A 27215-nucleotide genomic window follows, 5' to 3' on the forward strand; every position below is an offset into this window, starting at 1 on the left:
TTTTTAGCAATCATCCCCCGTCCTCCTCATCCCTTCAGCCCTAGGCAACCACAAATCTATAGATTTGTCTATTCTGGACATTTTATATAAATGGAAGCATACACTATGTTGTCTTTTGTAAATGGCTTCTTAGCATAATGTTTTCAAAGTTCATCCATGTTGTAGTATGTATCAGTACTTCATTCTTTTTTATTGCTGAATAATATTCCACTATATGAATATACTACACTTTCTTTATTCATTCATCAGTTGATAGACATTTAGGATTATTTACACTTTTTGGCTACTATGAATACCACTGCTATGAATGTTCACATACAAGTTTTTATTTTCATTTCATTTCATTACATATGTTTTCATTTCTCTTGGGTAAATACCTAGTAGTAGAATTACTGGGTATTATAGTAACTCTATGTTCAACCTTTTGAAGAATTGTCAAACTGTTTTCCAGAGTGGCTGGTACAGTACAATTTTTATATTCCCGTCCAGCTGTGTATGAGAGTTCTAATTTCTCCACATTTCTCCTCACCACCAATTTCTCCTCACCAACACTTGTTATTATCTGCCTAGTGGGTGTGAAATGACATCTCATTGTATCTCATTACCCTTTTTTGATAATGTATCCCTAGCTCTTGTGTTTTTTTGTTCAGTGAATAAGTGTAAAGACACTCGTTTTCATTGTGTTTCTCATTGGGCAACTATAATAAACACACTTTAGTATCATCATCCTCTAAGGCAAATAAACTGTATTGTAAATGTAATGATTGTTACTTATTAGCTAGAAATATTTGTTGAAGGAAGTAATGTATCTTCCTGAATATTATTGACTTTGAACATGTTTTCATGTGGTCATTGGCCATTTCTTTTTCTGTTAGGAATTGTCTAGTTCTCTTCTTTGATGATTTTTCTATAATGTGTCTTTTTCTTACTAATTTGTCAGTGATCTTTATATAAGAGAGATACCAGACCCTTTAGTCTGAAAGTATGTTGCAGATTTCTTTCCCAGCCTGTTACTTGCCATTTAACCTTGTGTATGATATTGTATGTTCTTTATGTTTTAAATTTTTATGTAATCAAATTCATGAATTTTTTTTCTTTAGAAATTCTGGGGTTGTTTGTGACTTAGGAATAATTTACTCATCTTAATAGTTAAATACTTATTTTATATATTTTCAGGCTTTGTAATTTCATAAATAAATGGATTTAAGGTCACATTTTCCTTTAGGTACTGCTGTGACCATACTCTACAGATTTTGTCTTGTAATGTCCCCAGTGTCATTGATTTCTAAGTAGTTTGTTAGGTTTGCATTTACCTTTTAACATTTTAACAGAAGAGTGTTTTAAAATTTCCTTTTATTTGTTTTAATTTCCATTGCATTATGTCCAGAGAATGTGGTCTGTGTAATTTCTAGTTTGGGCTATTTATTAAAATTCTTTTATTGCTTATTCATTTCTTGGATATTTGAAAATAACATTTGCTGAGTACACAGTTCTGGATTATTTATTTTTTTGTCTTCCTGGTTTCTCCATCTTTGAAGGATATGTTAAAGCTTTCGTATGATTTTTTTTTTTCCTATGATTTTTGAATGTATCCATTTCTTCTTATAATTTGAGCAGCTTTTGCTTTATGTATTTTGAAACTATATTGTTACACATAAACATTCGTTGCTATTAAATCTTGGTGGATTGTGCATTTTGTCATTGTAAAATCTTATTTGATTGTTTAATGCTTGTCCTAAAATAATCTCTTTATATTACTTTTGCTAACTCTAACATTCTTTTTGTTAGAATTTGATAATATATCTTTCATCTCTCTTTTTTCTTTCATCCTTTATTTGACATTTATTTTAGGTAAATTTCTTATAAACATATTGGCTGCAATTTTTTTGAACTCTAATCATGTATAGTTTTTACTTTGAGTAGGAGCATTCAAACCATTCACATCTATTAAGGTAACTGATATATTTGGACTTTTTCTGCACTTGCTAGTCCCTCTGCTGGCAGTGAATGCTCTTCACCCTGATCTTTGGTTGGCTCTTTGTTATTGTTTGGATCTCAGCCTAAATTTCACCTTTTAAGAATGATTTTCCTTGACAGCCTAATCTTATTTAGTCACCCTGTCACTTTTTATCCCATCACTGTTTTAATTCTCTGCATAACATTCATCACCATCAGGTGTTTTTCTGTAAGAGTTCAGACCTTGTCTGTCTTGTCCAAAGCTGATGCTTGGTACTTAGAACAGTGCCTAGTACATAGAAGATGCTCAGACATAGTTGTTAAATGAATATTGAACACATTCTCTTTTCATTTTCTTACTCTTTGTGTATTATTTGTTATAATATATAGAGATAATGATATTCATTGTATTTCTTATGTTTTCCCTATTTTCCCTAACTTCTTTAGCTAGATGGATTATTTTTCCTCACTTTTTCCCTGCCCCCAGGACCACTAGGCAGTTAAAAATTTCCTCCCTTTCTTTCTCTTTCCCGCTCTATTTTTAATTAACTTTATATGTTAACAATAATGTTTAAATTTGTGTTCTCTCTCAACATGCCAAAAACTATGCCCCTCCACACTACTTTTTCATTCTAGGCCTCTTCCCACTTCTCCACTCCTCTCCCCACCAAGATGAGCATGTTACTTTGCTTTTAACTTCCTCATTTTACTCTCCACTTCCTGCTTTTGGGTTTTGTGAGAAAAGTTTTAGATTCTTATAGAATTTTTCTTTATATTATGCATTTTTCTCTTTCAAGTTATAGTTCACAATCATCTTCCATTTAGATTTTTTTTTTTTCTTTTTTGCGGTATGCGGGCCTCTCACTGTTGTGGCCTCTCCCGTTGCGGAGCACAGGCTCCAGACGCGCAGGCTCAGCGGCCATGGCTCATGGGCCCAGCCACTCCGTGGCATGTGGGATCTTCCCGGACCGGGGCACGAACCCGTGTCCCCTGCATCAGCAGGCGGACTCTCAACCACTGCGCCACCAGGGAAGCCCTTCCATCTAGATTTGACCACACATTTTATTAGATGTACTGAGTATGTCAATCTCCATCTTAAGATCTTTGTTCTGATTTAATTTTCTTTTTAGCTGGTGTAATTCCTTAAGTAGTTACTTCAGAAAAGGTACATGGGTGTTGTATTTGCTTCCTGTTGCTGCTTTAACAAATTACCACAAACTTAAAACAACACATATTTATTATCTTACAGTTCTGGTGACCAGAAGTCCAAAATGGATCTTGCTGGGATAAAATCAAGGCACTGGCAGGGCCATGTTCCTTCTGGAGACTATAGGGAAGAAGCTCTTTCCTTGCCTTTCCCAACTTTTAGAGGTTGCCTGACCTCCTTGCTCATGCCCCTTCCTATATCTTTAAATCCAACAGGGTGACATCTTCCAACCTCTGTCCCTCCCTCCCTCCCCCCCCCCCACACACACACTTCTGCCTCTCTCTTTTTTAAGTACTTTTGTGATGACTTTGGGCCCACTATATTGATCTTCCAACCTCAAGATCCTTGATTTAATAACTTCTGCAAAGTTCCTTTTACCATTCAAGGAAACATATTCACAGGTTTCGGGGATTAGGATGTCGACATCTATGGGGAGCCATTATTCGGCCTACAAGTTGTATACTGTTTGAGTTCTTGCATGCTGAAAAGGTCTGGGTTTTGCTCTTCTTCAGCCTCCTTTTGGAACTTTATCTCTTCCCCTTTTGGGTAGAAGGTGAGACATTCCTCATTTTAATAAAAACAGTTGTATCTTATAAGGTAAAAGTATAAAGTTGTTTTTGTTTGGAAGTTCAAATATGTGTAGAGGGCTATTCATAGGCCGAGTAGCTGTTAGGTGGACTGTGCCAGTTAATAAACCCTTGTCTCTCAGCTCCAAACCTACCTTCTATACTCTTCTCTCTGATGCTAGGGTTGGACTCTGCAGCTACATTTCTCCTTTGCCCCCAGCTTCTTCTTAGGTTCTGCTGATAGAGAGAGACTGGAAAGCAGGGGGAGGAGGAAGGACTTGCCCCTCCCTGATTGCCTGCATCCCTTACTCCCATGCCAGCTTCAGTGACCTCTCTACCTTGTGGTCAGTCAAAGGATTCCAGGCTTATAAGCATTTTCTTAGAAAGTCTGCAGTGTGGTTCCATATCTTTTAGCTTCCGGTGAAGCACCTGTAATTACTCTTTCCTGTGTCTGGAAGCTTGGAGTTAAGAAATTTCACCAGGATAGAACTTGTTTCATTACTCTGCCCCTGACAGTTTGTAAGCCCCTTGGAATCTAAAAACTCAAGTCTTTTTCTTTTTTTGACAGAGAAATCTTTTGGAAGATGATTCAGATGAAGAAGAGGACTTTTTTCTGTAAGTTTTTTGTTTTTCTTTTTACAGCTTTATTGAGGTGTAACTGGCATACAATAAAATACATATAAAGTGTACAATAAGAGTTTTGGCATATCCACTGTACACCTGTGAAATCATCATGAAATTCAAATAGTGAACATAGCCATCACCTCAAAAGTTTCCTCAAACCTCTTGGTAATCTGTCACTCTCCCAGTCCCAGGCAGCCACTGATCTGCTCTCTATCACTGTGGTTTGTATTGCCTAGATTTTTTTTTGGAAGTGGAGTCATACAGTATGCCTTTTTTACTGGCTTCGTTCACTTTGCATAATTATTTTGAGATTCACCCATGTTGTCGCATGCATCAATAGTTTGTTTCTTTTTATTTCTGAGTAGTGGTCCATTGTATGAACATACTGCAATTCATTCACACATTCACTTATTGATGGATATTTGGGGTGTTTCTAGTTTTTAGCTGTTACAAATAAAGCTGCCATAAACACTCATGTACAGGTTTTGTGTGGACTTATGCTTTCATTTCTCTTGGGTAAATAGGAGTGGAATGGCTGGTGTATGTTTACAGCTGTTTCCCAAAGTTGTGTACCATTTTATATTCCTACCAGTACTGTATGGGGGTTCTAGTTGCTCCAGATCCTCATCAGCACTGCATGTGGTCAGTCTTTTAATTTTAGCCACTCTTGTGGGTGTATAGTGGTATCCCATACAGTTTTAATTTGCATTTCCATAATTACAAATTATGCTGAACATCTTTTGTGTGTATTTGCCATCCTTATATCTTCTTTTTATTTATTTACTTTTGGCTATGTTGGGTCTTCATTGCTGTGTGCGGGCATTCTCTAGTTGCGGCGAGCGGAGGCTACTCTTTGTTGTTTCAGTGGCTTCTCTTGTTGTGGAGCATGGGGACTAGGCGCGCAGCATCCAGTAGTTGTGGCACATGGGCTCAGTAGTTATGGCTCGTGGGCTCTAGAGCACAGGCTTAGTAGTTGTGGCTCAAGGGCCTAGTTGCTCCGTGGCATGTGGGATCTTCCCGGGCCAGGGCTCGAACCCATGTCCCCTGCGTTGGCAGGTGGATTCTTAACCACTGTGCCACCAGGGAAGCCCCTTATATCTTCTTTGATGATGTACATGTTAAAAATCTTTTGCCCATTTCTAAGTTTGTCTTATTAAGTTGTGAGTTTTTTACATATTCAAGATACAAGTTCTTTGTCAGATATATGTTTTACAGATATTTACTCCCAGTCTGTAATTGAATCTTTTCATTTTCATAACTGTGTCTTTTGAAGAGCAGAGTTTTGATTTTGATGAAATTAGTTTATTAAATTTTTCCTTTCATTGTTTTTATTTAAGAAATCTTTGCCAAACCTAAAGGTTCTAAGATTTTCTTCTTTGTTTTCTTCCAAAAGTTTTATTGTTTTGACTTTGACATTTAGGTCTATAATCTATTATAAGTTAATTTTTTTATATATGGTTGAGTTAAGGGTGAAGGATCATTTTGGGGGGGCCAGGGAGCATATGGATATCCAACTGTTCCACCACCATTTGATGGAAAGATTATCTTTTCCCTGTTGGATTGTCTTGATGCTCTGTCAGAATTAATTAACCTGGTCAGTCCTTTGCAGTTTTGATTAGAAAGGGCCTTGGTTTTATTTGCAAAGTCAGGAAGGATGACATATTGTTGCAGGAGTTTTCTCTGGAGGCTCATACCTCCAGAAGGGTATGCCTGGGAGGAAACATTTACCTCCCACTTTGCTATAATGTTGTGGAGTTTTTTATAGAGGCTTTTTTTCCCCAAATAAAAAACATTGTATAAAACATTTTATAAAAAGTAATTGACAGCCATGAAGCAATTGGCAAAAAGAGACTGCAGGATGGAAATCAAATCCAATAACAGGAAATAGTATCATTTTTGGCAGGAAAGTCAGATGAAGTGGGAAGATAATTTCCTACAGGTAACAAGGTTTCCAGAGTCAAAAAGCTAATTGCTCATAGTGCCAATTACAGTGAGAAGCCTTAGACTAGAGCAACAGCTACCTGTCAACAAAGGACTCAGTATTGAAAAGGTCAGGTGCTTTGGCTAAACAAGTGATCACCCGAATGTAAGTGAGAAACAAAAACTTTTCAGGCTAACTGTACACTGGAGGTTCACTCCCAAATAATGCTGTACATCTTCCAAAGGGCCTGACGACAAAACCGGCACACTACCACACCCTGTGGTTCTGTCTATGTATTGAAAGGGAGACAGAGCTAATAAAATTTCTGAAATAATTTTTAAAAAATTAATCAACACGGGCTTCCCTGGTGGCACAGTGGTTGAGAGTCCGCCTGCCGATGCAGGGGACGCGGGTTCGTGCCCTGGTCCGGGAAAATCCCACATGCCGCAGAGCGGCTGGGCCTGTGAGCCATGGCCGCTGAGCCTGTGCGTTAGGAGCCTGTGCTCCGCAACGGGAGAGGCCACGACAGTGAGAGGCCCACATACCGCAAAAAAAAAAAAATATATATTAATTAACACCTGTTGATTATTATGAACAATAATCCTGTTCATAGCAGGATTATTCATAATTGCCAAAAGGTAGAAGTAACCCAAGTGTCCGTCAGTGGAAAGATAGATAAACAAAATATGGTATGTACATACAATGGCATAGTACTCAGTATTAAAAAGGAAGGAAATTCTGACACATGCTACAACATGGATGAACCTTGAAGACATTAATTATGCTAAGTGAAAGAAGCTGGTCACAAAAGGATACATTTTACATGATTCTTCTTATCTGAGGCCTAGAGTAATCAAATTCATAGAGACACAAAGTAGAACGGAGCTTGCCAAGGGCTGGGAGGAGGGGGAAATGGGAAATTAGTGTTTAATTGGTACAGAACCTATTCTTTTTTGAGTTTTATGGTTTATACCTTATTTTCTATCATCAGAAGATGGAAAATTACTTAAAACATCAAAAAATTTTAATTTTTAGATTATTAAAATGGATTGGTTTAAATGATACAACACTCGACTATAATGGAGAGATAATAATTTGAGAAATGTTAATATTTACATAGACTCTTAAATTTCCCTTTAGTTATGTTGCTAAGTTTTAAGATGAGTAATCAAAAAACATACTTGAAAAATTTTAGTGTTTTGAATGGATTTTTCTCTACATCCATCCCCCAAATCAGCATTTCATTAGAGCCTAAATTCAAGGTAGTTGGACTTCTAGTGTTCTATAATTGATCATAAAGTTATTCATAGTCACTGGCACTTTAGTTTTATGGTATTTCAGAGTTTAATGATTAAAACTACCTGTGTATAACTAACAATTATATTAAAAGTGATAACATTCAGAAGAATTAAGTTGTGATGGCCTGCACTAAGTACCAGTGAAGTACAGACATGATTAAATATCATTAGGTTCCATCAGTACCAGTAATATGTGGTTCCTTATGATAAATGATCCATGTTTAGAATTCAGCAAGTGTGTGTGTTTTCTGTTTGGGGGTTTGTTTTAATGCTCTCATTAATATGTACTTGGTGTTTTGTTTTCAGAAGGGGACCATCTGGACCAAGATTTGGACCTAGAAATGAAAAAATTAAGCAGTAAGTTTGTGAGACGCTCATTTGTTTAAATGATTATCATATTTCTACAAGGACCAGGGGTTGGCAAACTACAGCATATGAGCCAAATCTGGCTGCCACCTGTTTTTGTAAAGTTTTATTGAAACACAGCCATTCCTATAGATATATTGGCTGCTTTCAAACTACAGTGACAGATTTGAGTAGTTGTGACAGAGACCTTATGGCCCACAAAATCTAAACTCTCTATTATCTGTCTGGCCCTTTACAGAAAAATTTGCTGAGCCTTGATGTAGACTAATATTACTACTAGGTTGTAAAAACCCAGTCATTCTTTTCATTTTCACAAATTTACCTCTTAATTATAGCTAAGGAGATGCAATTCCTGGTTGTTGGTTTTCTTAATTTAATTATTATATATCAAATTCATTTATTTAGCATAATCTCAAGGTCTGTTTTGGTTTTAAATCTATAGCTTGATTCCCATTTTCAGCATGATAATAAAAGTAATATAATAGATTTAGTTTTCTGAAGTACAGTATCTTGTTTATATACTTCCAGAATTTGTTCATATCTATTACTTATCCTAATCCATTTATTGATCTAAGTTTTATGGCTCATTAATTTTCAGTTTAGAGCTTTTCTGTATATATTGTTGATGGTAGCTGGTGGATAATGCTGTAGTGAATGTATCTAACATTAGAATCATATGAGTCCTGGCAAGAAGGGAGAAGGAATGAATGGAGCAGTGAAATAGGCCCGGAAACGTACTGAGCTATAAAAGATAAACTGGAAGATAAACTGAATGGCCCAGGTTCAGGATCTAAGGAGGGGTAGTTGCTACCCTAAGTCTGGATATAGATGGCACATAGTGGGAAGGGTACTGTAATGGGATATCAAGTTATTGATGAGGGACTTTCCTGGTGGTCCAGTGGTTAAGACTCCACGCTTCCACTGCAGGAAGCATGGGTTCGATCCCTCTTGGGGGAACTAAGATCCCTCATGCTGCGTGATGTGACAAAAATAAATAAATAAATAATAAACCACAGTTTAAAAAAGAAAAAAGTTATTCATTAGATACTTGGGCTTTAGTCAGGTAGTGGTTGTTGTGAAGAAATAGGTCCACATTTATCCTGATCCTAGCTAATGGATTCTGTAATACAGAAGCAAGGTACCAACAAATTGATTTGACTACTAAATGGGATGTTTTCATTTTCTATTGCTGTATAACAAGTTACCCTGAACCTAGCAGCCTAAAACAGCAAACATTCATCATCTCACGTTTTCCATGGGTCAGGCGTTCAGTCACTGCTTAGGTGGGCCCTCTGCAGGGTCTCACAAGGCTGAAATTGAGGTGTTGCCAGGGCTTTGATCTCATCTGAAGCTCCTGAGTAAGCTCAGGTAGTTGTTGACAGGATGCACTTCCCTGCACCTGTACAACCCACAGTGCTTGCTTCTTCAAGGCCAGCAGAAGAGAGTCTCTGCTGCTTCAAGTGTCTGATTCAGCCAGTAAAGATACAATGAGCCACTGAGATTCAGACAGTTTATTACTCACATAGATTGTCAAAGGAAGAGTAGCCAAAGGTGCCAGCTCCCTGGGTTCTTGTCCTAAACACCAAAAATGATGATACCAAAATAGAGGGGTCCAGGTGGCTACAGTATGAAAAGTGAGATGCCCTATTACAAAGGAGCCAGTTCTCGCCTGCAGCTAAGTGGTTTTATAGTCTGCAGGTATATCCTGCCGAAAGCCTTATATGTCATCAGAACCTGGGAGGTGATAAGAAACTGTCTCATGACAGTCTCCTAGGGGAGATGGGGAGGTGAGTGGGAGATGGCCTCAGAAGCCACTCATCCTCATCTTTGGAAGGATCACAAGGCGTTCAAGTTTGCGAGGATGCCATGGCAGAACGGTTGCCCTTCTGAGCCAGAGTGACTTCTCTATCCACCCACATATATACCTCAGCTGCCACAGGAGAAGAGGACTCCACTGATGACCACCTGTTTTTTTCCCTGCCAATGTGCTTCATTTCCTGTCTGACATCCTCTGCAGAGTGAGCCTGGTACTGAGTGTGGCCCAGTGAGTCTTTTGAGTATGACTTTCCAGCTGTACAGAAAGTCAGCTGACTTTCCAGCTGTACAGTTTTGTACAGCTGTACAAAACCAGTGCCAGTTGTACAGAGTGGGCATTGCAGGATATGTCTGTGTTAGTAAGTGCCAAGCACACATGCACGTGAATCTGTATATGTGCATATTAAATTACCATAATAACGTTGGTGATCACAGAATTTTAGAACAGTAAGGCACTATTGAGGAAGTGTAATGGCTCTTACTCTAGAGCTGAAGGCTTATCATACGTACTCAGAAAATGGTCAGTCATCAAAACACACAAATTAACCTTTGGCACAACCCCATGAGTGTTTATCTAACCAGGGCATGACTCAGGCATGTGCCCAAAGTGGCCCCAAATGGTGGAGCACAACCTGCTACGCTACTTGCCCAAGGACAGATTCCTGGCATTTGTTTAGTAACTAAAATTGGGAGCACTGGTGAGTTTCTTTAAGGTGTGGTGTCACCGCTTAATGTGTAACGTTTCCATACAAGGTGGTTTTTTTTTTTTTTCTTCCCGGTACGCGGGCCTCTCTGCCGCAGTCTCTCCCGTTGCAGAGCACAGGCTTCGCACGCGCAGGCCCAGCAGCCATGGCTCACTGGCCCAGCCGCTCCGCGGCACGTGGGATCCCCCCGGACCGGTGCACGAACCCGCGTCCCCTGCATCGGCAGGCAGACTCCCAACCACTGCGCCACCAGGGAAGCCCCAGGGTGTTTTTTTGATGTGTGGATCAGCAACATTGTTGCTTTGTCTGCATTTGACTGACATGTTGATAGCAGATTAATCCCACAAAAATGCCCAGTGTCACTTTCTTTTTTTAATTGAAGTATAAGTTGATTTACAATGTTTAATTTCAGGTGTACAGCACAGTGATTCAGTTGTACATATATATGTATTCTTTTTCAGATTCTTTTCCATTATAGGTTGTTACAAGATATTGAATATAGTTCCCTGTGCTGATACAGTAGGTCCTTTTAATGGGTTCTTTAGTATTCCAATGTCACTTTTCAGGGAAGATTTTTGGGAAAGATTTTAAATAGTCACATGCCTATATAAAAAATTTATGATTCTCTTTGGAATGTTTCCTTTGCTTTTAAATTAAATAGTAGCATTATAAATGCCACTCCAATTAATTGTAGACATTCTCTGCCACAAGTAGGAAATCTCCTATCTATAGCCTTGGTCCAGCAAGTTTAACTTTATTCCCCCAAGGAATGTTCTATGATGAACAGATACACATATATACACATATATACGTATATATGTACATATATACGTATATATGTACATATATACTATATATGTATATATATAATTGCAAAAATACAGCATATATACTACATATAGTATATATGTATGTGTGTGTGTGTATATATATATGTGCAAAAATACAGCACATATTTAAAACTTTTTGTCAACAGTACCTTAAGAGGCCACAAGATGGGGGTGTTAACTGTGAAAATAAATATTTTCTTTATAAAATAACAGATGAGTGTGTGTTGCAGAGCATGAGCTTTTTTTTTCCTTAATGGAAGAACACTGACATTAAACACATGCTAAGTGTTAGGAACCGTGCTAAGTGTTTAAAACACACTTGTCACATCTAATTCTCATAAGGGAAAGATTATCATCTTCATTTCAAAGGTGAGAAAATATGAGGCTCAAAGAGGCTTGCAAAATGACTTGCAAAGCCACATACATAGTAAGTGATAACGCTGAATTGCAAACCCAGATCTGTCTGTGTCCAGAGCCTGGCCTCTCTACACTATACCACGCGGCTTCCCTGTAGTGGTGATAATTAGAATAGAGACATCTCAGGAACACAAGTGCTGTCAGACTCTAAGCAGGATTTAAAACAATGTTAAGGGCTTCCCTGGTGGCGCAGTGGTTGAGAATCTGCCTAATAATGCAGGGGACACGAGTTGGTCTGGGAGGATCCCACATGCCGCGGAGCAGCTAGGCCCGTGAGCCACAACTACTGAGCCTGCACGTCTGGAGCCTGTGCTCCACAACAAGAGAGGCTGCGATAGTGAGAGGCCTGTGCACCGCGGTGAAGAGTGGCCCCCGCTTGCCACAACTAGAGAAAGCACTCGCACAGAAACAAAGACCGAACACAGCAAAAATAAATAAATAAATTACTAAAACAATGTTAAAATGTCTTTTCTCTACATGTCTTGATACTTTCCTGGGTATGTTCTCTCTTGTGTCCTTTCTTTTACTATATGACTCTAACAGGAAATGATATCTCTAATATCTCAATATAATGGTATCTCTACTATATGACTCTAACAGGAAATAAATCTCCACCCCCTCCTTCAAAAACTTGCTTTTTCTTTGAGTTCTTAATTTTCTATTTCAGTTAATGACCGTCATCTACATCTACTCAGTTGCTCAAATTATAAATCTAGAAGTTCTCTACCCTTTTCTTGCCCCAGCTCCATCACCCATATCCAGGTAATCATTGGTTCCTGAAATATCCCCTCCTGTTATTCCTTTAGCCTAGAACTTTCCCACCATCCATCACCTTTTTTACTCTGCCCAGTTCACTCTTAACCTCTCAAAACTCAGCAGCAGGATCTTGATGCCATCTCTGGTCCAGGCTGGATTCATCTAGGCTGCACGACTGATACCATGTGTTTCCTTCCATTATGGCACTTGACATATGGTAATATAATCGTAGCTACCAGTGCTCCCCACTAGACTGTAATCTTGCTGAGGATCAAAACATTCACATCAGTATCCTCAATGCGTAGGATAATAATAACTCCTTAATATATATTTTTGAATAAATGAAATACTTAATTCAGATCAGAAAATATTTGTTGAATGCCTATTTTCTACTAGGCACATTTCACATGACCTGGGAAACAGATGAGTGGGACAATCTCTGTTTTTAAGGCATTTACAGTATAATAGTGAGGATAAGACCAACATAAAGTAGAAATCAAAGTATTGTAACTACTATGAAAATGTAAGAAATCATGGGGAAATATGTTTTCACTTTTAAAAAAAATATTTATTTATTTATTTGGCTGTGCCGGGTCTCAGTTGCGTCACGTGGGATCTTCATTGTCACATGCAGGATCTTTAGTTGCAACTTGCTGGATCTTTGGTTGTGGCATGCGGGCTCTTAGTTATGGCATGTGGGATCTAGTTCCCTGACTAGGGATCGAACCTGGGCCCCCTGCATTGGGAACGTGGAGTCTTAACCACTGGACCACCAGAGAGGTCCCCTTCCACTTGTTTTTTTAAAAATTATCCTTTATATTAAAGTAAATAAGTAGATGATTTTCTTCCTTTTTTTTTTCTATAAAAGTTGTGTTCTGGGCATGAAAATATCTTGAAATATAGAAGCACAGTCATGAGATGTTCCGTTATCTTAAGATTGAATGACAGTTATACAGTAGCTGGATTAAGAGGGTTATACCAGTGGATAGTAATATGTGAAGGAGAAAGTAACAATAATTTATTAATCACTTGGCAGGAAAAATTAAAATGTTGGGTGGTTTCCATTAGCCATAGAGATTACATGTGTGTCATGTTGTTGAGGTAATACCCCTAGGTTTATCATAATCTAGTAAGACTTAATCTGTAATTTTATGAATTCTATTCCAATTAATCTGCCTGTATTATTCATGGAGTCTTGCTTATAGGGATTCTGGGACCATAATGATTCCTTCAGTTATTTTGGTTTTGTTTTAAAATCACATGTAGTATAGGTATATTAATATCCATAATAGCTATAATCTGATTATGTGTAGGTGCTGCCGTACATTCTGTCCATTTCCACTGTGCTGCACCTTACTTTAGGCTATTATCTCTTGCATATGATGGAAAATAACTACCTAGGAATTTCAAGATTGGCCCTTGATAAACAATAGCTCTGCTTCCATTATAGTTAAATGGAGACCTCTACATTCTTATATCTGCCTTATAACTCTTTCTTAAGTAGCTGGATGTGCTTTGCAGGACTTATACCCAAACTGTTCACTTATTCAGCTGTTAAGTATTAAGTGCATACTCTTTCCCAAGCAATGTTACAGGTACTGGGGCTACAAAAGTGAACAAAGTAGGCAAGGTCTCTGCATTTGTTGAACTTACCTTCTAATGGGGAGAGACAGGAAATAAGCATGTAAATAAATAAATACTTTCGCTTAGTGTTAAATGCTGTAAACAATATACAGTAATGGGTTAGACACAGACTGTTAAACAACTCTGAAGGTTAATGAAGTGCATTCATTGCACATTTAAGCATACGTTCCATGAGAGCCAGAATTATTGTCTGCTTCGTTCAGTATTGTTTTCCTAGTGCCTAGAACAGTACATAGTAAGCTCTTCTTAATTATTTATTGAATAAATTGCTGCAGTATTTGTGCCATTGTTCTTGTATAAGATTTTACATCTTTAGCTGTCTGCTTAGGAGTTGCAACAAGACCTCTTAGACATGTGGGGGCTCTTTCAGCTCTGTGTGGGCAGAAGGGAATTCTCCATGTCCCACTTTAGTTGTGCTTCAGTTTTATACAGTTTAGTAGAATACTGTGTGAGAGGCACAGAACTCTAGGAAGCTATGATGAACCCTGAAGTCTATGTGTGGATAATCAGTGGGTGCTTTTAACATGGGAGGGGGGGTGACTATCATCAAACGTAGTAATTCTACTTGAATCTGAGGATGCTTCTTACGAACCCGTATGTGTCTAAATGGGCCTTCATTTGTTTTTAAAGCAAACTTTTTGAAGATATATCTTCGTGGCAGGGAAGGGATAGAACTCTTTTTCAAAATTACACATGTCCTGCCTTACTCCCAACTCACTATAGAGTAGAGGGGCAGTGAGGAGATGTGTATTGTGAAATTTTTTTAAAAGCTTCCTAGGTGATATTTGATAAATTGATACACTTCCCTGACTAGAAAGAATAATTGCATATCCTTATTTATTTAAAACATATATCTACTTATAGTTGCTAGTAATCCACTTTAAACAGTTTTTATATTTTAAACAGTTTTTGAGTTATAAGAACTGTGAGTTCATTTTATTTCTCCTTTTAAATATTGCTCTGGCATGACTTATTCCATAAACTAATTTAAGGTAACATTTTGTCAAATGATTGAAGTAACAGGGGAAAACTAGACATTTGTCAAATGATTGAAGCAACAGAGGAAAACTAGACACTTAATCATTTCTATGTTTATGTACTCTGGGGGTAACTTCTGAGTGAGAGTAGGCAGCTGAGGTCCAATTATTAAATTTTTGAATTTAGTTTAAATCTTCATTGAACATGGGACTTCCCTGGTGGCGCAGTGGTTAAGAATCCGCCTGCCAATGCAGGAGACACGGATTTGAGCCCTGGTCCGGGAAGATCCCACATGCCGCGGAGCAACTAAGCCCATGCGCCACAACTACTGAGCCCATGCACCTAGAGCCCATGCTCTGCAACAAGAGAAGCCACTGCAATGAGAAGCCCACGCACCACAACGAAGCGTAGCCCCTGCTCATTGCAACTAGAAAGCCCGCGCGCAGCAACAAAGACCCAACGCAGCCATAAATAAATAAATTTATTAAAAAAAAAAATCTTCACTGAACAGTCTGAAGTTTGGTTGGAACAGGCTCTCATCACTTGATATAAAGAAGAAAATCATATTTTCATTTTGAAGAACAACCAAAAATGTTTCCTCTTTGCTCCTTCGTGGGTGCTTGAAAACCCTCCCAAGTGTTGCTCATTGTTTTAAACCCTGTTTAAGAGGAAACTGATGAGCTGTGAAGAGTTATACCCACTGAGCCTTAGTGTCCTAGAGCATACTGTACCTTTCCATTTTGGAAACTGAATATTTTTCATAGGCTTCTAACATACCTGGGCAAACTTTTGTTAGCCTTAGTGTGTGAACTATATGTATAGCAAAAGTAGCTTATAGCTGTGTCTATGTGATGCCTCAGTGGCCTATTGAAAAGAAAATGAAACGGATTACATAGAGTCAAGCTATTTGGCTAAATTCTGCAGTTACTAAGCATTCTGACAGTATATTTAATTTGAAGAAACAGGGTTAAGAATAAACTATAAGTTAAATATTACTTTATTTGTATCATGTTGTCTTTTAATTGCCTGAGTAATCAAGCCCACAAATGGAAGGACTGTTGCTACAAGCCTTAAACTTAAACATTTTAGAGTTGAATAACTCTGAGAACTTGCTGTTTTCTATCATGTCTAATGAAAGTCTCAAAAACTGTAAAATTCTCAAAAGAAGAATGCATTATTTTTTAATCTTTTTTTTTAAACTAGTGTTCAGAACCAGGTGGATGAAGTCATTGATGTCATGCAAGAAAATATTACAAAGGTAATAGAAAGAGGGGAGAGACTAGATGAACTACAGGACAAATCAGGTACAGATACTTCATATAATTCTTGATGTTATTAATCTGTATTTTGATAGTTTACTTCTTGCATTTTTCTAGCCAAAGTTTAGGAATCTTGACTTAGGAAAAATGGCATTTATGGTTTTAATGTTTTTAACTTTAGCTCTCTTTATTTTTTTAATATACAATTTATTTTATTCAAGTATAGTTGATTTACAATGTTGTGTTCATTTCTACTGTACAGTAAAGTGATTCAGTTATACATATATATATATATTCTGTTTCATATTCTTTTCCATTATGGTTTATCACAGGATATTGAATATAATTCCCTGTGCTATACAGTAGGACCTTGTTGTTTATTCATTCTGTGTATAATAGTTTGCATCTGCTAATCCCAAACTCCCAATCCATCCTTTCCCCCACCCCGCCACCCCCCACCCTTGGCAACCACAAGTCTGTTTCCTATGTCTGTGAGTGTTTCTGTTTCGTAGATATGTTCATTTGTGTCATATTTTAGATTCCAAATGTAAGTGATATCCTATGATATTTGTCTTTCTCTTGCTGACTTACTTCACTTAGTATAATAATCTCTAGGTCCATCCATGTTGCTGCAAATGGCATTATTTCACTCTTTTTTCTGGCATAGTATTCCATTGTAATATGTACCACATCTTCTTTATCCATTCATCTGTTGATGAACATTTAAGTTGTTACTATGTCTTGGCTATTGGAAATAGTGCTGCAGTGAACATTGGGGTGCATGTATCTTTTTCAATTATAGTTTCCTCCAGATATATGCCTGGAAGTGGGATTGCAGGATCATATGGCAACTCTATTTTTAGTTTTTTGAGGAACCTCCATACTGTTTTCCACAGTGGCTGCACAATTTACATTCCCACCAACAGTGTAGGAGGATTCCCTTTTCTCCACACCCTCTTAAGCATTTGTCATTTGTAGACTTTTTAATGATGGCCATTCTGACCGATACAAGGTGGTACCTCATTGTAGTTTTGATTTGCATTTCTCTAATCATTAGAAATGTTGACCGTCTTTTCATGTGCCTGTTGGCCATCTGTATGTCTTCTTTGGAGAAATGTCTATTTAAGTCTTCTGCCCAGTTTTCAGTTGGGTTGTTTGCTTTTTTGTTATTGAGTTGTATGTAGCTCCCTTTGCTTTGAATCATCTTATTGTTGTATTATTTCTTTAATTGATCAGTTGAGAATGGAAAGATTAAAATTCATTGTTGAAGAGTTAGATTATTTTTTTCTTTTGTCCTGTTACGTTGATGTGCTTTGTATTTCTCCTGATCTCAGGGAGGATAGGTCTAATCACTTCTTTTCAAACTTATTTCACACATAGCTAATATTTTTATCTTATGCTTTCTCTGATGACTTAGTAACATTTCTTTACTGACAAATGTTAGTCTCTGTTCTTATAACAGTCCATGGCACTTATTAGGCACTCAGATATTTTTTAGATGATGAATGGCTGAGTGAATATCTGATTAATCCTTGACAGACTTTTTTAACCAAAAAACTTAAACACTTAAAAAATATATTGTTTTGCTTCAAAATCAGTCACTTTTGATATCTTCTAAGAACCTAGCCTTCTCCATGTGTAAATTTTTTTTTCTATAGTTGTGCCAAGTATTTGAATTTTTACAGAGTATTTCTACCAGAATTCATAAGTTTATTTGAAAGCATTGAGGCCCTGGGAAGACTTCTCTTACTCTTATTGTAAAAGTGGATTGAGCAAACTGACCTGCAGCCATTTTTTACTTTTTGTTTTTTTTTTTAGAATACAGAATGCCAGAGTTTGTGGATAGAGGAAAGGAAAGATGTTTTCATGCTTAAAAGGGAATAGATTTGCAGAAGTAGAAATTAATGTTTTCTTGTCTTTGTGTGACTAGATAAGAGTGCTGTTATGTTGATTAATCCTTCTCTCCATCCTCTATGTGATATAGAAAGCCTATCGGATAATGCAACTGCTTTTAGCAACAGATCCAAACAACTTCGAAGGCAAATGTGGTGGCGTGGATGCAAAGTAAGTAAATTGGAAGATATTGGATAGGTCTGTCAGCATATCCAGTGGTATTCAAAGACATGAAGAAAAAAGGGCCTCTAGGGGATAAGCTCTGTGGGGAACGGGACTACAGCTGTCTTGCTTATTATTATATCTTCTGAACCTGGGACATGGTGGAACTCAGTAAATATTTGTTGAATTAATATCTTATGGGTCAGAAATAACTAAAGGAATCAAGCAGTGCCTAAAAGGATGTTTTCATGGATTTCTTCTTAGAGAGTAATCCACATTTTATTAATAATTTAGCTTCCTCTAGATTTATCTTGTAAGAAATATTAACTTGTAATTTATTTTTAGTACCTCTTTGGAGCAACCTATAGCATTACATAGAGATATTTAAAAGACAGAAAGCAAGCCAGAGAAAAATACAATTTTCTGTTGGATGGAGAAAAAAATAAAAGCAGTTTAATGTGTCAGAATCCATATGGCAAATGGGGCTAAAAAGAAAATCCCACTGTCCCTCATTATTCCAGAGAAATAAGATACAGTCTTATGCCATACCACCCTCAACCTGCCTGATCTCAGAAGCTAAGCAGGATCAGACCTGGTTAGTACTTGGATAGGAGAAATAAGATATAAAATAAAAATTTGTCATTTTTGGCTTTGTTGAAAACCTTGGATATACCACATTGTTTTTAGTCTCTCATTTTCAAGTTTAGCAATAACTTTCAAAACTTGATGTGGACATATGCCAAGGATTTCATTCAAGAGTTGCCTTGGATTTGCTTATTTCTGTCTGTTGACCTGTTGAATCCTCTTACTTTCAGAAGTAGAACTTAGGGAAAGAAACAAGTTTCATTGCTCCCTTATGTAGAATTTAAATTTTCTGTTTTTCTTTAATGAATAAATTTTCTATTTCTATAGAAATTTTCTATCCTGCAGACTAGTTTGGAAGAACAAAAGGTCCGTGAGCTACCTCCTCTCCCCACATGACTCATTCATGTGGCCATTAACAAAATGATAATGTGCATTTTGCCTAGCTTTTTTTTAGCTATATCTAAAGAGTTTCATTTTGTACTTTACGGGGTCCACATCAAAGGAATAGTATGCTTTTAAGGGGAAAAATTGAATTCTATTTTTAATTTATATTTTTAAATAGTCTCTATATCACTACCATTTTCTTGATTAACTTCATAATGATTATTTGGGAAGAGCTAAGGAAAGGGATATAGGGACAGAAAAGAGATCAGAGGTTGCCAGTGGCTAAGGATGGAGGGGTGGAGATTGACTACAGCAGGGCATGAGGGAACTTTTTGAGTGATGAAAATGTCTTATGTTTGACTATGAAGGTGATGGTTGACAACTGTATGTATGTCAAAACGCATCAAAATGAACTTTAAGAGGGTGAATTTTATTGTATGTAAAGTATATTTTAATAAACCTGACTTTAAAAATAAGTAAGTGAACAGAATTATCCAATGGATGAGGAGAGAGAATCAGTGACACCTCTCTTAAGTATCTTATGGGGCTCTGAGGCTCTTATGTGTTTAATGAGAAACAGATTTTTGTCTATGTTGTTTGGAAGAAGAGAACTTTGGACATGCATGAATACATTGCTGCCATTTTTGGTTGTAAACGTTTCCTGGCCAGCGTTAGAAACTCCGTTTATTTAGGTATTTTAAAATTGGTATTGATATTTCCATTTAAATCTTCTAAATGTTAAGGCTAGCACAAATTAACAGGGCAAATTAAGATATATTTTTGGTAAAGTTGAAAAGCTATTGTAAAATTCCACATTACTTTAGAAATGTTTTCAGCTTAAAAAAAAGATGCAGAGCTTCCATATATTCTCTGGATCACTTGGTCACTAAAGTACTTTACAGTGTAAAGTACTTTCTACATTTTTTGGTTATCATAATTAATAATTTTAATAGGCACCTGGTATTCAAATTGGAACGCCTCCATGTATTCTCTTGGTCACTTTGTTCTCATCATGAGTGTAATGCCACTAAAATGCAGCCAGTAGTTTTATTTTAGAAACATTTCATTAGCTACTTCTAGTTGCTGTTTGTGATATTCATCAGAGTGTTTTATGTGTTTATAATAACTGGGTATCTTTTTTCTGAATGAACCATCTTAATCAATTATCTATGAAAATGTTTGGTGAAAACAAGACTCATTTGAATTCATCAGGAAAATCAAGTCAATTTATAATTTATGCATTTTAGGATTAGATGAGGAATGTGACAATTTTATGGAGAGAGGTGATGTAGACCTAAAATATTAACTAGCTAAGGACTAATCTTAAGGTTTCTCTTCTCGACTGTGAAACTGACACACAGAATGCTCTTAGGCAAGTTATTTATTAAATGAGGTTCTTCACGAAAAGTATAAACTATATTCCTCAAAATGAAGATAAAAATGCTAAGAAGAAAGTAAGGGGAGCAAAAACTAACTTTGAGAATAAGTGCTATAAAAAATGCTGCCTTATTCTATATATATATTGAACCATCTGTATTGGATGCTAATCTTATTCATAATATCCTGACACTTCTGAACAGAGTTGATAAAATATTGTTCTTTTCCTGGTCTTAGATTAGAAATGTGTGAGAAATCATAGACAAAAAAGAGCAGGCCCATAAAGGCTTTGATTATTACTGTTTACTCTGCAGCCTTAAACAATAAAATCTAGGCAAGCCAAAACCCTCAAATTTGGGGAACTCTGATTATTACAGAAAGATGCAAATAGTCAGAAGTTCATATGAGAAAAAATTTGGAAACCTTTCAAGGAATGAGCCTGTCCAATGATGAGTTAGTGTAATGTGGTAAAAAGCACAACAGATAGTCTTTATTAACAAGTCAGACATTAATCTTTCTCATGCCTTTTTGTGTGTTGTAGATAAAAGCCATCATGGCTTTGGTTGCTGTTATCGTTTTGTTAGTGATTATCAGTAAGTATTTACTGGATTATTAATTTGGAGGGGGTGTCATTTGTTTTGAAGTTCATTTAAATTTCCTTTTTAATTTATATTCAGTTGACCTAGTATGACTAATGTCAGGATTGAGTAATGACTTCTGACTCCAGTAAGGAGCTCTTAACCTAGAATCTGTAGCTCTCTGAAAATGCACATAAATTGTATGTAAAATTTTATGTGAATGTGTATATGTACAGTTTTATGGTGAGAGTATATCTATCTTTCATCAGATTCTCAAAGAGAACCTCTGTCCTACCCTCCACCCCTACCCCTGCAAAGGCAGGGCTAAGTGATTTGTTTGAGGCCAAATATGGCTACTATTAACGCTCAGGACCATAACACACATTTTCTATTTATTTTTAACTTTTAGATATGGCAGCTTGCATTTCATAATATTGTGTTTGAAGGAAAATCCAGATAAATTCTCCAGATGATAATTTTTCTTTTGGATTTGAGCTTCATTTCAGTCATTGAAACATAACTCTTGCCCTTCCTTTTTCCCCTTAATATTCTTTTTAAAATCAGATCATTCAAAAAAAATTTTTTTAGTGTAGTTGATTTACATTGTTGTGTTAGTTTCAGGTATACAGCAAAATGATTCAGTTATATATTATTTCAGATTATTTTCCATTTTAGGTTATTACAAGATACTGAATACAGTTCCCTGTGCTATATAGTAGGTCCTTGTTGCTTATCTATTTTAAGTATAGTATCTTGTATCTGTTAATCCCATATTCCTAATCTGTCCCTCCCCCCTCCCCTTTCCTCTTTGATAACCAGAAGTTTGTTTTCTATGACTGTGAGTCTGTTTCTGTTTTGTATATGGATTCATATGTATTACTTTTTAGATTCCACATACAAGTGATATCATATATTTGTCTTTCTTTGGTCAGATCATTTTTAATATCTCCTTTTCTCCAAAGCTTCTTTATCTCTGTTTACAGGGATTTTATAAAGATTTGGAAAGTATCTCAGAATAGCCATTTGAAAAATTCCATGGTGATACTCTTTTTAAACAGAAAAAAAGATTTTGTTCTAAAGAAAAAGTCAGTCCTCATCATTTGTGGATTCTGTGTTTGTGACTTCACCTACTAGCTAACATTGATCAGTTACCCCAATGCTTTCAGAGTCATTGGCAGATGCGGTCAGAGAAGCGAATGTTAGTGCATAGTTTCTCACATTTTTGTGTGTCTTGTTGATGCTTTTGCTGTTTAAAAAGGCCCCCAAGTATACTGGTGCTGCAGTGCTGGCTAGTGTTGCTGAGCACAGCAAGGCTGTGATGTGTCTTATGGAGGAAATACACGTGTTAGATGAGCTTTGTTCAGGCGTGAGTGACAGCACTGTTGGACAGGAGTTCAGTGTTAATAAGCCAACAGTATATAGTAAATAAGGTGTCTTCACACAGAAACATGTAAAACAAGGTTATGTATGGATTGGTTGTCAAAAATGTTGTAGCCAGAGGCTGGCAGGGATTTAAGCCTGTGTTTCACCTCAGAGTAGTGGTTCAGTGTTTACTCATTCAGTGTTTGTGATGACTTTATAGAACATAACTACTGCCAGTACGAAGAATCAACCCATGGAATGTTGAATAACATAAAGAAGAAAATAAAATCCAACTGTTCTCTTATCACACAGAGATAGCTACTATTAATATAACTATTGTATATACTTTAAGTCTTTTCCTATTAATATATAAACATGTTTTTCAAAAACTAAGATCATATGTATACTTTCTAATAAATATATTGTGAATATTTTCCCATGTTATTAAATATTTAAAAAGTATTTTAGCTGCTTTAATCTATGGTTATATATTAATCTATTTGATCAAAATTCTAATGTTAGACATTTAGGTTGTTTCATATTTTTGCTTCTCCATTCCCATTTGTTATCTATCATTTCAGATAAAAGTTGTCCTCATTAACTATTTTCAAAATGGACACAGCTACATTTAGGAGTATTGTTTCTAACATAGCATATGAATCTGACTTTGATGTTTCTTTTTCATTTTTTTCTCTTGCAGTTCTTATAGTTGTGAAATACCGTACTTGATTTGATGACAGATCTTCATTAAACAAAATCTGGGACAATAATAATAAAAGATTGCTGCATAATTTAAGTGAAACCCATGTATATAACTTTCAAAGCTTCTTTTTCAAGAAATTAAGAGGCAAGTATCACTTCAAATTGGAGCGTTGAGAATGTCCCATTATCTTCTTCCCTTCCAACAAAGTGTGCTTTTAATAATTATGTTTAAGGCGGGGCTGCCCTGGTGGCGCAGTGGTTGAGAGTCCGCCTGCCGATGCAGGGGACACGGGTTCGTGCCCCGGTCCGGGAGGATCCCACATGCCGTGGAGCTGCTGGGCCCGTGAGCCATGGCCGATGAGCCTGCGCGTCCGGAGCCTATGCTCCGCAACGAGAGAGGCCACAACAGTGAGAGGCCCACGTACCGCAAAAAAAAAAAGAAAAAAAAATTATGTTTAAGGCAAAGATAACCAGCCTCGATTTTGCCATATTCCAAAGGTCTAATTTGAAACTAGATACTTGCCAGTTCATTATTTGTATATATAGTTAAACACTGATAATGATATTTCATACTGTTATTTTAATGGCATAAGGACTTGCATTTGTTGCATCAAGGTGGGGGTCAGGCTGGTGATCAGGGAGCCTCTGTAGAGTACCAAATCATTATGCCGAAAGACGTGTGTAACCATTCCATTGATATTTGCAAGATTCTTCTCATATTACAATTGCTTTGCAAGCAATTTTCACATGTTTATGGGTGTAACAAAAGCTAAATGTAAATGTTGCTGCCTTCAGCTATAACTAACAACATTCCAGTAAACCTATTTTTGACTGTATAAGGGAATGTAGTAATTTTTTGGCATTTGGATTATAGAAATGGGAAATTTAAACAGTGTGAAAAGCATAGTATGGTGTCATAAAACTGGAAATAATAAAATTATTGGAGAGTGTCATTGGAGTATTTGAAAGTGACCAACATAAAGCTAGAAGTCATGGTCTGGTCTGTTTTCAGTTAGCCTCCAATAAGGAGGACCAGTGCAAATGTGAGTAAATGAAATCCACAGGTATCTTGTCCCCTACTTTTCTTTTTGTTAATAGCTTTCCTGTTTAACTTCAACTAGCCCTTTTACCAGAAGTGCTAAAAGTAGCAAAATCATCTGCTTAGAATTTGCGTTTTTTGTATTCCCTCTTTATCTCCTGGAAAATGCATGTGATATGTACAATCCAGTGTCACATTAGCCAACAATAATGAATATAAAAAGTCAGGAGCCTAGCTAATCAGTCAGTCAGAGTAACCAAATGCTAGAGTCACCATTGATCTCAGTCTGTTTTTATGATAAAAAGTGTTGTTAACTTTAAAATATGCCACCCTTCTTGGGTTGTTTAAACATGTGAAAGTGAACATACATAGTTCTCTAATGTGTGTGAGGAAGAAGTTTTATAATAAAATTGGAGGTTCTGCAGAAACTTGTGTACATGGACATCTTCACAATGTATATATAACTCTAAATTTGAAATAGGGATAATAGAAAGTACCAGTATTTAAATAAGAAAAAAAATGATCCTTATTGCTTTGGTAATTTTAATTCAAAATGTATGAAACATAGAATCTTTGTTTTTTTGTTTTTTTTTTAATTCTACAGGATTAGTACTAAGATGCAAAAATGTTCTCTTTAGAATGGAAAGAATTTGAAGGGAGAAAGCAGATTAAGAGGTATTGAAGACACCTTCAAGTCATGAAGATCTAAATATAATCGCTTAGTATTATAGTCTGCTAAGAACATTTAAAAAGAGATAAAGGTTTTACATTCTCTGGAGTGTTTTCTCTGGTCTCTCCACTTTTCGTAAATGTCAATTACTGTAAATAACATAATAAATAATAAACCCTTTGACAAAAGAGGATACCCAGGAAAATGAGCATTTTTAGAATTTCAGTAGCTAATGTACTTCAGGAATGGGAGTGTTTTAACTGAGTGGACAGAATCAGTACTAACATGTGTGTCCTTGATTTGGGATTGGAACTAGACTCACCAGTGGTTAATTTTCCATTTGTTGGTATAGAAATCTGGTTTCTTCATATCTGTCGGTGAAGAGGAAGATTATTTCTCAAGAAGAATCCACATTTCCAGTGTTTCTTTAATAAAGTATGCTTTTAAATAAAGAAATAAAATTTAAAAAATTTTTAACCATGAAAAATAAAGGAAATATTTATATGACAATACCATGTATACGTAGTTCTCTTTGTATTTAAATATATTGCTGCTGAGAATACTGGTGGCGGATATGTTACTCTGTTAGAGCTTTGCACTAGTGGTGGCTTGGCTCACAGTTTGTCATTTCATCTTTCTTGGTCTTCATTAATCCTGAGACCCTTGAAGTGGCTGGCATGTTTATGACTTTATTATCATAACCTTGGAGACATGAGCCTTCAGAAAAAGAAAAAGTTGTTCAAATTGATGCCAGGCCTACCTTCCTCCCCTCCCTTAATCATTCTTATTCAGCTCGGATCATCCTGCACTTGAAAAATGAAGTTTCCCCACCATCAGAACTCTCGTTATTTAACAGCAATGCAGAGCAACAGAAAAATTCAGGTAGCTTTGTAAATACTAGTCGATACCCAGTGAAATCAGGTCACTATTTTTATAATGCCTGCAACATACCCTCGTGATTTATGTTTAATTACTGAAACCTATTGCCCTGCAGCAGTTTCATGATAATGCTGATTAATTAGTTCCTCCTACTGATTATAACCCAGTAATACCTGTGGTCTTTTGGCCCCTCTATCCTGATAAAGCTCACTGGAAATTGCTCTCAGGTTTTATAAACGTGGGGATTTCTTGACTAAAGAAAAGTTCATTGTTGAAAATGGAACGTTATCTAAAATGGAAGAAGGGTAATTAGTACACATCAAATACAGAAATACCTTCCGTTAGCGCTCCTGTAGATTGCTTATGGTAGTCTTCCTGTGCAGTCACTCTGCACTAGAAAATTATAACTTCATTTTTTTAATAGAAAAATTGAGCATCTTTCAATTCTGTGTAGCATGTGGGTATCCTGGAAATGATTATACGTGTACAAACTGAGAAGAAAAAAAAATGGAAATTTCTCATCAGAACAATCTTAAACATGCTTAATGGCCTGTCAGCATTGTTGCCCACACTATCTACATCTAAATGTGTATATACTACAATTAGAAAATATGCAAGAAATTATCTTTTCATGTTGAGAATGAATGCCTTTAGAAGATGTCTAACTGTATTGCGTCAGTATTCCTAAGTCTAGGAAAACCAACTCATATTAGTCTAAGGTTGTGTTTTCACATGGAAATGTGATTGGAGTCAATTTTATTTTTCCCTGAGTGGGGAGTAACAGCATGCATGGATCAGTCCAGAAGCATTTATACACTTGTTTCAGAATGCAGCGTAGTGCTGATGTTTCTGTAGGAAGTTGCTGCAACGTAAAGACACTGAGTCAGAAGGAGCTGGAAGGCGCCCTGCTTCTCAATCCATCCACTGTTTCTTCCATGTTGTAGACAAAGTGGAACCATTTCTTAGACTGATGTGGGACTTGAGCCTTCTGTATAAGTTTGTCTTACTCTGACTTTCTGGAAATCAAGTAGAATAAGGGATAGGGGGACACAAACTTTTATTCCTGCTCCTGTTTTATTTAAGGAGCTGTTTGGGACAGGTCAGTAGGAATTGAAAGCATGACCAACCCAGCATAGTGCTGTGCACCTGGCCAGATGAGTGTGCCTAGGAAAACCACAAAGACACCGGTGTGCTTGCTCATAAAGTGAGTGTTGGTGTCCATATTCCTCACTGCAGAGATGGC

At 36.6% G+C, this 27215-nt stretch overlaps 1 protein-coding gene across 4 annotated transcripts in view; it reads left to right on the forward strand.

The window, feature by feature from the left end:
- VAMP4 (vesicle associated membrane protein 4) overlaps window positions 1-25610 on the forward strand; it is a 41835-nt gene extending 16225 nt beyond the window's left edge. For all 4 annotated transcript variants that reach the window (XM_060296410.1, XM_030875476.2, XM_060296415.1 and 1 more), the window contains 6 exons: window positions 4298-4344; window positions 7879-7929; window positions 16286-16386; window positions 18326-18405; window positions 21284-21335; window positions 23383-25610. In XM_060296410.1, the coding sequence (XP_060152393.1) occupies window positions 4298-4344; window positions 7879-7929; window positions 16286-16386; window positions 18326-18405; window positions 21284-21335; window positions 23383-23411 (360 nt within the window). In that variant the 3' untranslated portion in view covers window positions 23412-25610. The remainder of the gene's footprint in view (window positions 1-4297; window positions 4345-7878; window positions 7930-16285; window positions 16387-18325; window positions 18406-21283; window positions 21336-23382) is intronic.
- Window positions 25611-27215: the final 1605 nt, after the last annotated feature.

Source organism: Globicephala melas, chromosome 1 (genome assembly GCF_963455315.2).
Source record: "Globicephala melas chromosome 1, mGloMel1.2, whole genome shotgun sequence".
In the NCBI taxonomy this organism is placed as follows: domain Eukaryota; kingdom Metazoa; phylum Chordata; class Mammalia; order Artiodactyla; family Delphinidae; genus Globicephala; species Globicephala melas.